General features: G+C 37.2%; 2 protein-coding genes across 2 annotated transcripts in view; one reads left to right on the top strand and one right to left on the bottom strand.

The window, feature by feature from the left end:
• The window catches only part of lmbrd1 (LMBR1 domain containing 1), a 65,798-nt gene extending 65,553 nt beyond the window's left edge, over positions 1–245 (bottom strand). Inside the window, exon 1 of the mRNA XM_073834591.1 lies at positions 111–245. Within this exon, the coding sequence (XP_073690692.1) occupies positions 111–245 (135 nt within the window). The remainder of the gene's footprint in view (positions 1–110) is intronic.
• Positions 204–15,696, top strand: part of col19a1 (collagen, type XIX, alpha 1) — a 106,401-nt gene continuing 90,908 nt past the window's right edge. Inside the window, exons 1-4 of the mRNA XM_073834590.1 lie at positions 204–364; positions 1,938–2,062; positions 6,074–6,145; positions 7,379–7,478. Coding sequence (XP_073690691.1) covers positions 363–364; positions 1,938–2,062; positions 6,074–6,145; positions 7,379–7,478 — 299 coding nt within the window. The 5' untranslated portion in view covers positions 204–362. The remainder of the gene's footprint in view (positions 365–1,937; positions 2,063–6,073; positions 6,146–7,378; positions 7,479–15,696) is intronic.

Here is a 15,696-nt window from a genome sequence, read left to right as displayed (position 1 = left end):
AGCACAAAAAATACACATTTTCCTACTATTAATCTTTTTTTAGAGTTTACCTTTAAATGTGGACCTCTAATTTGAAATAAAAGTTAGTACCCCTGCTATTGGTCAAGTACCCTGTGTACTGTAGCGTGTTCCACAGGGAGCCCCTCAGAGTGTCCTGTCCGTCCTGATGTGTGCTGCTCTAATGAGTGGGTGGGAGGGTCAGGCAGTGCGACAAATAAGGACACGGTTCCTGCACGAGCTTTCATTCTCACTTTTATTTGCAAGTGTGCTTTGGACCCACAGCTGCCTAAAATGCGCTAATTAGCCAAACAGGATTTGCTTGTGCTGTGTGTTTACGCTGGAATAATAAACTTTCTCAGCAAATGTAAGTAGCCGGTGTTCATCTGTCTTGGTTGCTGTGACTTTGTAGTTTTTTGTTTTTTTTTTTGTTTTTTTTTGCAGAGTATGTGTACGGTGTCATTTTTTAATGATCATGTTTGATGTCATCTGAGTTTAACACGCCACTGTGAGAGTCCTGTGCTGTCGGCGTTCGTGTACTTGAAAGAGAGAGAGAGAGATTGAATGTTCAGCACTGCTGGTTTATCATTCGGTTACACACAGAAATTGCCGTAAACAGTAGCTTTTGACCATGTACATGACACGTTTGGCAAACAAATGTGGATATTTAATATGTCCAGGTTTGCTTTTGAACACTAATGAGGATGTTTTATTGTTGTTTATTGCTAGTCAGTTTGGATGAAGTTTTAAGAAGCGTTTTTGATATATTAATTATGATATATTTAATATTAAACCGTCTGTTTGACAACTGTGTAATATGCTGATATCAAATTTTGAACACTCAAGCTTTAGCTTGACATCGAATGCATATAGATAGAAACATGTTTCTTTCATTTAGATTTGAGTGTGTTTGCTATATTCGTTGACAACGTGCAGATTAACTTTCACAATGAGATTTGAAGTTTAAATGTGTATGAAGAAAGCATTTTAAACCACTTTTTTTTAAGTAAAAATCATTGAAAAGTACAAATATTCCAAATGCATGTGGGATTGGAGAACTGCATTATTTGCTTCCATCAATTTTTACTAAACAAAATTTTTAATTGAAATGAGTTTTCAGCTCAAATGTATTAATCAGTAAAGGTTTTAAAAGTGCAGTGAGCTCTTAACAGTAGGTTAAAACTTTGATTCTACTCAAAAATGTATTAGTTTTCTTTTAATTTCAGTCAGTGTAAAGTTTTCAGTCACTTCGTGACATTGTGTAAATTACACCACCCATGTAACACTATATTCTATGAACAAAACCTGATTTGTTTTAGCCTTAATTAGAGATTATGAAAACACATTTTTTTCACAACACATCCCTTTTCTTGTTTGTTTGAAAATCAAATAAAGTTTGGAAGTTCATAACAAACCAATTTACCACATGTTTGTATGCAGAGATGCACTAATGGTTGTAACCTTGAAATGTGCATGTGTTTCAAAAGTCCGTAGCACCAGTGTTTAATTATTTAGTGCAATTTGTTTGCCCTGTTACTTAAGAGCTCAATAACAACAGTCAGCGGTGGGTAACGGATCGTATTGGCTTACAGGAATCTGGCACTGGGTCCCCAGAAGCACCTCATGCTGGAAACTTACTCTGGCCTGGAGTTTATTCTGAGGAGTGAAATGTCACACTTGACATTTTGCGTTAAGACGTTTCACCACATAATTGAAGCTCTAGACGGATTTTACAAAACATGATATGTTCCTACATATGTATGTGTTCTATCAGATACAGTAGCCTGAGTGTTCTTGAATAACATTTAAAGTTAGTTGTTTATGAGTAAAATATTAAAAAGTCAATGCAGTCAGTCATTATACAGACAGTAACAAGTGGTGTTGTGTTACCCAGAAGAGCATCAAAGAGTTGTAAAAATGACGTTGTTTTCTATTTCTAGGTTTTCAAGGGGCCCTTTCTCATGTGCCAAAGGCGACATGATTCACTATCTCAGATGGACTGTTTTCCTGTGGATCGTAAATTCCATTCCTTTTACTTCAGGAATGACAGTGAACGAGAGAATAGGTATGTAGGCTGTCACCAAAAGGTCCGCACCAAGATGTTTGCTTATTCTTGTCCGTTTACAAAAGGTTTGATTAGAAGCGATTACATCTGTTTGGTTTTTCAAGCCTTGTTCATCTCCTCACAGGAGGTCAGTGTTGACTTCTCCACTCTGCTGCTGTCGTCACCTTTAATTAGCGCTGTGTTTTAGCTTTCTTGTTTGGAATCCTTGTATGCAAATGAATTGTTTGTGATGAAAGACGTTGCACCCTCCTTTAAAACGCAGGGACTCTTGCATGGCTATTTGAAATTCCTGCTTGGGAGGACATGGCGTCAAGCCCTTGACCTGGGTGGCATTAGTCAGAAGCCACCAGGACACATCCGCTCTGGTGTTATGTGTCCGATAGAATTGCTTTATTGGCCCCATTCAGATTAACCTGAGGCGATTATGGAATATTATTGCACAGTGTAAATGCCCACGAATGAGAGTCCTCTGAACAAGAGGACAGGCAAGCAATATTTTTGCCAGCTGAGTGAATTGCTATCTCCCGTGATCCACTGTGCGAGCGTGACATCCAGGAAGAGATTTAGAGAGGATTTACAGCATGTGTCCCGTCTCCTTAAGAGTCGGCAGTTTGCCAGCAGATGTGCTGATTTTTGGAATTTCCTATTAATGCTGTGTTTTGTGGGTGTGTGCCTGTGGATGTAGATATGTTTGTGTGTTTATGTGTTTGTGTCTGTGTGAGCCTCCTTTTTATTTGGGATAATTGTTGTTGATGAAGCAGAATTCGTCCTTCAGCAATATCATGCTGCAAATGTCATGGGAGGGGAGACTGAGGCTTGTTGTTTCACTGGGATCTCAGTAACTAGGCTTTTGATGTAATAAAAACATTATTTGTTTCCATCCAATGTTACAAAAGAAATGAGTTTTTAGAATTTGATCTTGATTTTCGAGGTGGATTTTGAATTGTCTTTTCAGGACAAACTGTGTTTTAAATAAATATCAAGTTGGGGCAAGCTTCACATATTTGTCAACCAAAACAATGATTTGGATATTTTATTTTATTTTATTTTGCTTTTTCGTAATTGTTTACAGATTTGGTTTTGCTAAAGAGACTTCAGCAAACTAACAGATTGCAGCAGTTTGGTTTCAGATGTAAAATTTCTTTGTAATTTTTTTTATGGGGAAATTGATAAAAAAAAAAAATTCTGTGGGTTATGAAGTTGTTAATTAATGGTACAGTATAGGGTTGCAGAAAGGTGGAAAATTTCCTGTGAATTTTGGAAACATTCCAGAATTTAAAACTTTCTAGGATTTTCTGGAATCTTCCATGGATTTTTGGAAAGTTTCTGGAAATTTACCAGACATTTTTCCACCCCTTTGCAACTATTTTAAAAAAAAAATTATTGTTTAATAGCAAAATTTGTGGAGGAAAACTACATTACCCATTATTCTGTCAAAAATCACAGCCAATCAGAGATGTGAAACAAGCAAATCATGCCAAAATAACTCTTTAGTTTTCTATTACTCCCGTGAAACAGTGTGAATTATGTAATGGTATAAATAGCTCTATATAAATATGTATGTTTTGCAATAAATGTAAACTATATTGTTTCTCTATACTTAATCAACATCTTTAAATCAATAGTTTTATATCCGTGACCCTGGACCACAAAACCAGTCTTAAGTAGCACAGGTATATTTGTAGCAATAGTCAAAAATGCATTGTATGGATCAAAATTGTAGATTTTTCTTTTATGCCAAAAATCATTAGGATATTAAGTAAAGATCATGTTCCATGAAGATATTTTGTGAATTTATATCAAAACTTAATTTTTGATTAGTAATATGCATTGCTAAGAACTTGGACAACTTTAAAGGCGATTTTCTTAATATTTAGATTTTTTTTTTTTTCACCCTCAGGTTCCAGATGTTCCAGAGTTGTATCTCGGCCAAATATCGTCTTATCCTAACAAACCATACATTAATGAAAAGCTTATTTATTCAGCTTTCATATGAAAAATTACCCTTATTACTTTTTTTGTGGTCCAGGGTAACATTTGTCTATCTTTTTTTATTCTGACTGTTTGTTTACAACGCTTCAGGTGATTATTTCTTTCCCTCATTAAAGCCATACACAGTCTTATGGCTGTTGTCTTTTTGCTTCAAATTAAATTTTTTAATGTAATTCACCTTGTATCTGGATAATTTGGTTCATGGCTTGTAACTCTTTAAATTAAGACTTTCTTAAAATATTTTCAGAACCAGTGTGCGCTTGAGTCTTGACGTCATGCATCACACTTTCCAGGTCCTAATACTCCATCAGATCCTGAAAGCAAACAAAAAACTGCTTTAATATACACTTGCAGTGTGCCATAGTAGGCTACTACTAAAATGTCATGATTTTAACCTTTTACTCTATACTGAAATTTAAGTTAGACAGACATTTTTTTTTATGCTTTATGTATCCACCTTTTTCTTCCTGTGAAAATGGCGTGGCCATTTGTAAATGTTATGTCCGAGGATTACGGTCTCATCTAGGGCTGCACGATAGATCGTTTCAGCATCGTCATCGCGATGTACGCATGCGCGATAGTCACATCGTGGCAGTCACGATGCAGGGCAAAAAAAAAATTAAATTGTGTGTCTGATTTAAAAATGTACTTTCTATATTTCTAAACTTACTATTCACGGATCTATATTTGTCTAAAATAAAGTAATTAACTCATGTTTAAAGGTTCTTTAAAAACTACAATGTACACGTTGCTTCACCTACTTCATGCATGCAGTCTCTGCGTGCGCATGACGAAATGGAAGATTTGGTCGCAAAAAGAAACGCAACGTCGATCATATGGAAGTATTTTGGATACAAAAAGGATGCTGCTGACCAAAAACAGGTGCTTTGTCGGGAGTGCCTGGCAGTTGTTGCCACAACTCGCGGAAACACTACGAATTTAAGGGACCGTTCACATGTCGCGCCTAAAAACGCGTGGAAAACGCTAGGCGCACCGCTTTGTCCTTCTTTCCAAAGCGCTCTGTAACTTGAGTGGCAGAGTGGCGTCTGCCGTTGCTAAGCAACCATGACCCGCGCTCTCCTAAAGACGCGGAAGTTTCAGCAAAGATAAATAAACAAAGATAAATGGATTTCCAAAACTAAAAATTGCTTGCAGTAGCTCTGCTGCTAAAAAATGTTATCCCTGTAACAGCTATGATCAGCTGTTCCTCCATCTTGGCTAAGCTTTTTTTTTTTTTTTCTTCTTTGTGAAAGGAAGAAGCTGATCTCCCTTTCATCAGGGTAAAAGCAACATTCATTATTAATTTCATATTAGAGCCTTGAATTGCCTGAATTGACAGTGAATAAGGTGAGTCAAACTGTTTATGAAACTACCCAAAATAAGCTTTAAAAAGTATTATATTTCAGGTTATAATAATCTTAATTGTGAGCACACTGGTTTGTAGTGCACCATTTACTACTAACGTTATCATTCTTCTCGCAGGTAATGAACCGGAAGTCTCACCTATATGCTTACTTCCGCATTGAATAAAAAAGTGTATATATATAAAATATTGGGACTGGCGACTATAGCGTACACCGCATTTTTTTTAAAAAACTTAGCTTTAAGATGTTCTAAAATGAGTAGCGCTCATAATATTGTTCTAATTTGAAAGTGGAGTGGAAGCTTGGACTTGGAAACAGTGTTTCAGATATCATGACTAAACAAGGGGATAGGCTGTTTATTGCCAGCTTACTTAGACAACTTACCCACTTTAATGAACTGTATCTTTTTCCTCCTGTGCAATAACTGTTAAAATGGCTTTTTTCGTAGCCTAGATTTTAAGGTACATGACTATACAAGAGTTGTTTTTCAAAAACAAACCTTAGGAATGTTAATAATGGCCTCAGAAATATGCACTTGAGTCAAAAATGTGATACTTGCTGTGGTCTCCTCTATAATGAATAAGCTAAAACATTACCAGTTGTATAAAATCAATTCACTTGCTTCATTAACGCATACTATTCCTCTCTTCTGCAGATCATACATGTCCACCCATGAAGCTGGAAGAGAAATGGCATACCAATGTGAACATTCACAGAGAATTCACAGGTACAAACAAAGCATACTGTATATACAAATAGAAATCAAGCACAGCTCGTCCTTACACAGTGCTGTTAAACATCAAACTGGCTGTTTAAAACATCCCTAATGTTGCACATGGCTGAAGCTGACAGAGCAATTTATACAGCTAATTTTGCATTTCCTGAAGGAAATGCCAGTTCTCGCGAGCCAGCTAGAGAATACTGTCAAAGACGTAGCTTGCCTACATCTTTGACAGTATTCTTTAGCTCATTTTTCTTTAAAATGTGGTTCAGTGAAAAACAGTATCAGATCGTTTGCTAAATGTTGGCTGCACATGTGTGGATATACTATCAAAAATACAATAAAAACAGTAATATTATAAAAAATTATTAGTTTAAATTATTACAGTTTTGTATTGCAATGTTTTCAAATGTAATTTAAAAAGCTGAAGTTTCAGCATCATTACTCCAGTCTTCAGTGTCACATGATTCTTCAGAAATCATTCTAATATGCTGATTTGCTCGAAACATTTATTGTTATCAATGATGCTTGAGATTTGTGTGAAAACTGTGATACAGTTTCTTATGTTTATTTGATGAATAGTATAAAGAACAGCATTCATTCTAAATAGAATATTTTTGAAACATTATAAATGACTTTGTCAATTTTGATCAATTTAATGCATCCTTGTTGAACAAATATGCATTTTAAAAATCCAAAACATTCAGACTGCAGTATTAATCGTTAAATGGATTGCAAGAAATAAAAGACCAATCGCTATTTATATACGAATGAATGCAAGGAAGATGACCAATCACAATTTGATAAGCAAATACCAGAATGACATCACCAATGTAGGTTAGATTTGAATACTGCCAGTGCTATTTCTGTCAAACTTAAGAAAAATATATTATAAACAGTACGCCTCAGGCTGAAATCATCTACAAAACAAAGTTTGAATGGAGCCTCTACTAATTGCAGAAGTTTAGAACAAGCCGCAATGCCTTGCTAATACTAATCATTCCACATAAAACCTTAGAAATGTGTTCAACAGCTTGTACGAGACACAACGTTTGCTGAAAATCTCTTTAGCCTAAAGCTAATGTTGTTCCTTTAGCAGAACATGGTGGTGACAGCGCTAAGGTCATGTTTTCAATTCCCAAAATGTTTGCACAATGTACTGTAAGTTGCTTTGGATAAAAGTGTCTGGCCAATGCATAAATGTAATGTATGTTTGTCTTTTTCTTCTCGTGTTTACAGGGTTTGATTTAGCCGAGAAGTTTCTTCTCAGAAAAGGCACGGTGACGGACAACAGGCTGTTGTTGAGACTGGGGAGTAAACCCTTGTTTAAACCAACAGAGTGAGTGCTGCACATGTTGATGTGGTTTTGATATGGTGCCATTTATTTTCCACTCACACATCATTCAGAGGATTGTTTTGTCTTAAAACAATGTTAACAGTGACGACTAAGCTGAAAGTTATTGCAGCAAATGTGCGTATCCATATGGATGTTTATGTAGTTTGGACGTGATCAACGGTGTGCAGAATCCTCTAGCATCTGGAGAGGAGAAAGTAGGACAGTTCCTTGCAGAATCACTGCTGTGATGAGCATGTTATGATGGTAGTTTGAATTAATGCCCACATCCACATGTTGCGTGTTTTGGTTAGCCTTTCTGACAGCTTCTCATATAAATCTCCGGACGGGACAGAGCGCAGGTTGCTTTGCTGAACAACTGCATTCTCGTGTGAGTTTAAACCACTCAAGATTTGCAAACATGCCAGGCTGCTATTGGGTTTCTGCGACGCACACCAATATTTTCTCATGGTGTAAGCTTGCTTTGACTTCAACTGATGTCTGGTAGAAAACTCAGGAGATGTCGAGTACGCTTTTAATGGCGTGTTGACATGGAATGACCCAGATATCACGAGCTCGCTGAGATAATTCCCCTCGCATTGGCTAATAAGGATAAACTGTGAGGTGAGCCGTGAGACATGTTGAATAATTTGGACAGAATTAATTTGCAGACCGTGGGCAGTGGGCTCGACCAAGGAGAAAGAGAGGTGACTAATGGAGTACCGCCTAGAAGAGAAATCAAGCAGTAATGGGGAATCATGTCCTGTATATTAATTGCCTTAAAATGACTTTAATAACTTATAGCTCAAGGGTGACACCAAGTTCAAAGAAGGCTTCTGTGTTAGTTAGACTTTTCAGGTATGTTTAATCTCCACATAACAGCGTTGGACATGTACAGTTATGTAGGCTGTGTTCCGTCAAGGTCAGCTGTCCAAACCGCGTGAACCCAGAGCATATTCATGAGTCCAAATTGATGCTCAAAAGAACTCTTTTGTATTTCGCTGAAAAGCTGGTGGGATTGTGGCAAGTTCCAGACTAAGTCGGAGGTGGGAAGACTAGAGTTGAAATTCCCCACATCCAACCTCAAAGCGTTCCATTTGGTGGTACGTCATGATCAGTCGTAAACAAAATAGGGTGGCGCTATAATTTATGATAATTATGACAAACATAAAAGCGTGGTGTTTGGACTAGAAACATCTGACAAAAAGTAAAAAAAAAAAATTATATCATTATGATCCTGTAACTCAGCAATGCCTGGAAAATGCATGAACTGAAAGTTTAATGCAATGCAATGCAAGTCGACATATAAAAGTGTCTGCTAAATGCATAAATGTGACCCTGGACCACAAAACCAGTCATCAGGGTCATTGTTTTAAAATAGGCTTTCTATTGATGTATGGTTTGCTAGGATAGGACAATATTTGGCAGAGATACAAGATGCAAAAAAATCAAGATGCTGAGAAAATCGGCTTTAAAGTTGTCCAAATTACGTCGTTAGCAATGCATATTACTAATCAAAAATTAAGTTTTGATATATTTACAGTATGAAATTTACAAAATATCTTCATGTAACATGATTTTTACTTAAAGGGATAGTTCACCCAAATATGAAAATTTGATGTTTATCTGCTTACCCCCAGGACATCCAAGATGTAGGTGACTTTGTTTCTTCAGCAGAACACAAACGAAGATTTTTAACGGTGTAGTCTGTCAGCCAAATAATGGAAGTGGATGGGCACCAGACCTTTAAAAGTTAAAAAAACATGCACAGACAAATCCAAATTACACTCTGCGGCTTGTGACGATACATTGATGTCCTAAGACACGAAACGATCGGTTTTTGAGAGAAACTGAACAGTATTTATATCATTTTTTTTACCTTTGTTACACAACCACGTCCAACTGTCATGTGCACAAGCTTTTCATCTGGCTCGTTACATGTGTACGCGCTCTGACGTATGCGCAAATGCCGTAAGGGGAAATTGGTGAAAAGTCCCGGATGAGTTTGGGCAAGCATACGTAATCTTTTAGCTTTAAATCGGTTTGAACAATCAGGATAAGCGCAAGTAATTGCCATTTTGAATAGCCACTATACCCACAATCTCTGTGCACTGTGTAAACAACGAGTGTTGTATATATGCGACAGATCGCTTCCGGCATTTGCGTATACTACGCCAGAGCACGTACACATGTAACGAGCCGGATGCTAAACTCGTGCTCATGACAGTTGGATGTGGCTGTGTATCAAAGGTAAAAAATGATATAAATACGGTTCAGTTTCTCGCAAAAAATGATCGTTTCATGTCTTAGGACATCAATTTATTGTCACAAGCCGCAGGGTGTAATTTGGATTTGTCTGTGCATGTTTTTTTTTTTTGTTTTTTTTTACTTTTAAAGGTTTGGTGCCCATCCACTTGCATTATTTGGCTGACAGACTGCACCGCTTTTCGTTAAAAATCTTTGTTTGTGTTCTGCTGAAGAAACAAAGTCACCTACATCTTGGATGCCCTGGGGGTAAGCAGATAAACATCAAATTTTCATTTTTGGGTGAACTATCCCTTTAATATCCTAATAATTTTTGACATAAAATCAATAATTTTGACCCATACAGTGTATTTTTGGCTATTGCTACAAATATACCCATGCTTCTTAAGAGAGTCACTAAAGTAAATAAAATTAAAAGGATCATTAACTGCCTTTTTTATTATTTTGTGCTGTTCTCTGAGGTCCACTTAAAATGTTACCAAGATGTTTACATAAACACAATAATTTAGAAGTAATAGGCTATATTCTGTCCTGTTTTGAGCACCCTCATCAAAGCACTCTGTTTGAAGAGGTGTGGAGGATTGTAAACTCAGAAGTAAACACCCACTGCTATGATTGACGAACAGTTGTGTTTGTTTGATGGCCTATATCATTCATAGATGGACGCTGCTGTGGTTTAGGTTTTAAAACGCATATATATATATTCACTCAGTACATATCAAATGATCTGTAATAAGACAAAGCAATAATGACCATGTAATAAAAACTGTTACTCACACTCATGTAGTGCGACATTACTGCCAGATCCAATGTAGTTGCACAGCATCGTCTTAAATGAATCTGTGCTAAAATGAAGTGAACAAAGGACCAAGGTGTAAGAATCTGCAAAATGCAAAGATTGTGTTTTTCCACAACTTGGCATTGCACAGCTTCTTGTTGTCTTCAGAGCCATCCTTATCGTTTGGTTTCTATGTAGACGTGTTCACCTCTCATTACGATGTAGAAGCAGGCACTGATCTTCTTCTGTGGAGGCTGTGTTTAGCCACACCATTACGCCATAAAGTGGCACATTCTACAAGCTGTTGTTTTGGCAGATTGGCTTCAATATAAAAAAAAGCTGTTTTTGGACTAATGAGAAAGTTTTGAGTTGTGAAACTTACAGGATGTTTTTATAGTACAATGACCTCTTATATGCCAAAAGATCAACTTTTTTTTTCTCAATGCTTAGTGCTTTTGTTGAGAATCTCGGAAATTACATCAAATTATACTCATATAATCTAATTAAGTCAGGGTTGATTGTTCTGCCCCATTTTTTAAAGTCTGATGTCTGTTGTTGAGCTTCATTCCAGTGGTTATTTTTGAGTAGGAAGTTGGAGAATTGAGTTCAGTTGTCTGAAATGCCACTTTATTTTCATGTTTCTTACAGCAATACCAAATGGACTGTGCAACAAAAAGTATTTGGACACAATTTATCAAAACCTAGTGACATTTATGTAAGAAATACAGCACAGGCACATTTCACAATACTTGTAAAATGTAGGGCTGCCCTCTAATAGTCGACTAACCATTAGTTGACGAGAAGAGGCTTGGTCGATCAAAGTTTTATTAGTCGCTTAGTCGCAGAAAAAAATTCCACAGAACGTGGCAAAGTCACGCAGTCCATGACGGACAGATCGTTAATCGCTGGTCTATGTGGTAATATAGTACATGGGGCAGGACATCCAAACACTGGCCTATCATTTATCAACCTCAAATATGGCTTTTCATCTGAAAGATGTATGTAGTAGCAACTTTACATGCCCGCCAGGGTTGTGACGATGAGGAAATTTCCCTACCGGTTAATTGACATGTGACAACACCGGTAATACCGGTATCACCGTGGGGGTGGGGCTTTCCTAGGAACGAAGACGGGAGCATGCACTATAATTAAAAACTATGCTACAATGCGTCATATTTCATTTATCACGTGAGGAGAACGAGAGGAGTCGAATTTACAGAAAGAGAATGGCGGACGATTTAGTGTCAAAACGCAATGCAAAAGCGCCTGTTTGGCAATATTTTGGGTTCAAAGTTTTTTTTTGTAGTTTCGTTGTCGTCCATTCAAACAATTGACGCCGAATTGCCAATACCGGCAAAACTGAAAGTGAAAGCATAATACGCACGCATTTATAAGCTATTTAAAAGCAGAAAAAAGAGCTCTTTATTGCCAAATAGGCGTTTTGCATTGCGTTTTGACACTAAATCATCCGCCATTCTCTTTCTGTAAATTCGACTCCTCTCGTTCTCCTCACGTAATAAAAAAATGAAATATGACGCATTGTAGCTATGTTCAGTTTTTAATTATAGTGCATGCTCTCGTCTTAAGTAAATTATTTATAATTATATTTTCCATTTAATTCAAATACATATTTAATAAAAAAACGAATAGGCATACTTTAAAAAAAAAAAAAATGTGGGGACGGTGTCACGGTGGAAAAGTGATGTCACCGGTGTTGCGTCTTAAAACCGGTAACACCGTCAACACCGTCTATCGTGGCAAGCCTAATGCCCGCTCAATCTAATGTTAAGCTAGAAAAATGTGCGCTATCGAAGTGTTTGTGTGGAGTGTGAAAGCTGAACAGTAGTGTGCTCACTTCATGACAGATGGAGGCACCGGTTCGGTCACTTGCCCTTAAAATCTTTGTCATTTTTGGTAATACAGATAAAAGTAATACAGCTTTCAAATCTGTAAAGACTCTGTTTATTTGTGTGCATTCAGAATAGCAACGAAACGTTGTGTTTTTGTAAAATAAAGCCAACAGGATTCTGCCGTCTCGGTGTCTTGTTAGGGACGTGAAAAATATGAGTGAAATGTCTACTTTTAAATGAACCAATTTAAATAGAAAACAAATATTTTCAGATTATGCAATACATATGAAACATGCATACAGGCACATCACTACTGCAGAGATGACGAGTCAGTGTCGACTTAAGTATCTCTTAAGCTAAAAAACAAAGAAAGTTTTTTAGCTTAAGAGAGTTTATCAATAAATTATAAAAAACGTTATTGCAGCCTCCTTACAGTTTTTCCCTCACACATTTATAATTATTAGGCCTAAATCTGCCAGTGCACTATGGCAAGCTTCTTTTTTGCATGCTCCTGTAGCGCTTATTAGGCTTTGTAGGCAAATAAAGGCTCATTATTATGATTTATATGGTTTATTAATAAATGTGTGACTAATAGTCGACTAATGCTTAAAGTGAACGACTAATAGAGAAAAATCTTTAATTTAGCAAATTTAACCCTTTAGCCCTCGACTAAGCTAAATTGAACTAAATTGCAATCTATTGAACACTGAGAATTTGGGACAGTAAGTTGCAATGTTTTGGATAAATTGAATACATTTTTCATCAAGGATGCATTTTTTTTGGGCATAATTTTCTTTTTATGAATACAGTGAAACAATTAATATTTAAAAATATTTTAGAAATACTTTTATCACAATAAAAAAGAATGATAAAGTGTACTCTACATCTATGCTTGTGGTGCCAAAGCTGAATTTTCAGCACCATTACTCCAGTCTTCATTATCACATAATCATTCAGAAATCATTCTAATATGCTGATTTGGTTCTCAACTAACATTTCTTATCATAATCAATGTTGAAATGAAAACTGTTATACTGCTTTATTTTTTTTTTTGTGGAAACCGTGATGCATTTTTCAGGATTCTTTAAATCCTGAAATGAATTTGCAGTGGAAGTCTTCTGTAACATTAGGCTGTAAATGTCCTTTCTCTCGCTTTTGATCTATTAAATGCGTCCTTGTTAAATAAAAGTATTCATTAATTTAAATAGTATTTTACTCTTTCTTGCGATTTAAAATTACTGTACCACACAGAATGTAAAGATGTAACACATTTAGACACTTTCAGTATGTTCCTAGTTAATGTGATGGGCTACATCTGTGTAAACTTGAGCAGAGCTGACTACATAAATCTATTTAAAATGTCCCTGGGACCAGTTAGTTAAATGTAATCACCAGAAGAAGCTCTGCGAGAAGATCTAGCGTAATTTGTTTTTGCAAATTCCGCTTGGTAATTTATCTAAAACAGTAAGACGAATCCATTTTTAACTGTCTAAGACTAAGGCCACTATATACACCATGCATTGTGCACTGAAATAGTACTTTGTTTAACATTTTGTAGGTCATTTGTTCCTTTGTGTTTCATCATGGTCTTTGGTTCCGTCTAACTGATTATTCTCTGTGGTTTCAAGCACACCTGCCGGTTTTGGCCATGGAGATTCAGCACCCAGTGGACGTCTCTTGTACATCCGCATTTCACCAGTGAAAAATAACACCCAGTCATCTGCACAGGGAAAGGGGGGATATTTTTAGCGTTTTTTTATACAACTGTAAACACACTGTTTGCTCCCCGGGACCCTGAAGGAGCCATGGGTCAGATGATTTGCGATCTGTTGCTCTATCCGACGCTTGGTGGTCAGTGGCCTGCTGTGGGGCCGCCTTTCCGTTGCTCAGACCTGCCCTTAGGGACCAACTGTGAGTCTCTTTGACTGAAGGTGGAGTGCAGTTCTGAGAGATGATATAGCCAAGTTGTCTACCCGGACCCCCATACAGACACACTCACACACACCCCACCAGACCTCAATTAAGCTGAACTCTGACAGGTGATGGCGTTAGTCAGCTGGATGTGTCGGGGGGTGGAGTAGGGGGTCAAAGAGCCCCCAGTACAAACTCCAAACATCTCTCACTTTACTCGCAGGAAATGCAGCCGGGCCCCGTCGTCTAGTTGATACGGTCACATGGAAAGAGAAGGCTCCACTCCTCTAGACTATTTTCCACAGAACATAGTTTCACAGATGACTCTGCTAAGATGTGCTAATTGCGTGTTTGGTATTCGTTTTTATGAGAGGCAAGGGGCGTGGGAATGATCTGAAAAGTGTTGGGGGAAGCACAATATAAAGCTTACGAGCTTTGCTCATGAATATTAATTGCGTGACGTGATGTTCGCCTGGGAGTCCTAAATGAGTTGTTGAAAGGAAGTTGTTGATGAACAGGCAATTCCCATTAGGGATGTAACGGTATTGTAAATACCGCCATACCGCAATAACAAATTTTTTCGATACTACCGTGGTCACGTGACTCGATAAAACGATAGGTCTTCTGAGAAAAGTTTGCTCAGGCGAATGGAGCGAACGGGAGGTCGCGGGAACTACATTTCCCATCAACCCAGGCGTGGCCATCATCCTTTGCGGTCTGTTGTCGCTACAGGCTGTAGCAGCAAGGAAAAGAGATGGAAATGGTTGAAGCTGCTCCGTCTGAAGTGCGTATGCGTTACGTATTCTTTTCAGCACCCATGTTAACGGATTAGAGCGTTCACACTGCACGCGGTTGCTGTCCGGCAGTACGTCCTAGAAGCGGTGCCTTTGCAGCAGAGCAGCGATCGTTTCGGCACCGAGTCTATTTTTTTGCTGCGCTGTATGCGTTGAATTAATGTTACAGTGCATTGTTCGCTGTAAAAATGAACATGGATTGACACGGAAATGTACCATAAATGCATATAAATGAAGTCTACTGTGTTTCACAGTCAACATGTGGCTTTTTGGCTATGTTTAAAATAAGGAAAGGTGCAGTTTTAAATAAACTAGGCAACATAATAGATGCACTTGTCCAGGTAGAAAAGTTCTTTAAAGGATTGTTTTTAATAAAGATTTAATGCGAAAGAAAGGCATAAGAGCCTACTGCACTGCAAAAAATGCCTTTCTTACTTAGAATTTTGTCTTGTTTCCAGCCAAAATATCTAAAAATTCTTAAATCAAGAATGATTTTCTAGACAAGTAAAAATTTAGTAAAAACAAGTCAAAATTAAGTGAGTTTTTGTTTAAAACAAGCTAAATAATCTGCCAATGGGGTAAGAAAAAAAATCTTATTTCAAGCAGACAACTAGATTCAACTCATT

This window comes from Garra rufa, chromosome 2 (genome assembly GCF_049309525.1).
Source record: "Garra rufa chromosome 2, GarRuf1.0, whole genome shotgun sequence".
In the NCBI taxonomy this organism is placed as follows: domain Eukaryota; kingdom Metazoa; phylum Chordata; class Actinopteri; order Cypriniformes; family Cyprinidae; genus Garra; species Garra rufa.
This window is presented reverse-complemented; position numbering and strand designations above follow the sequence as displayed.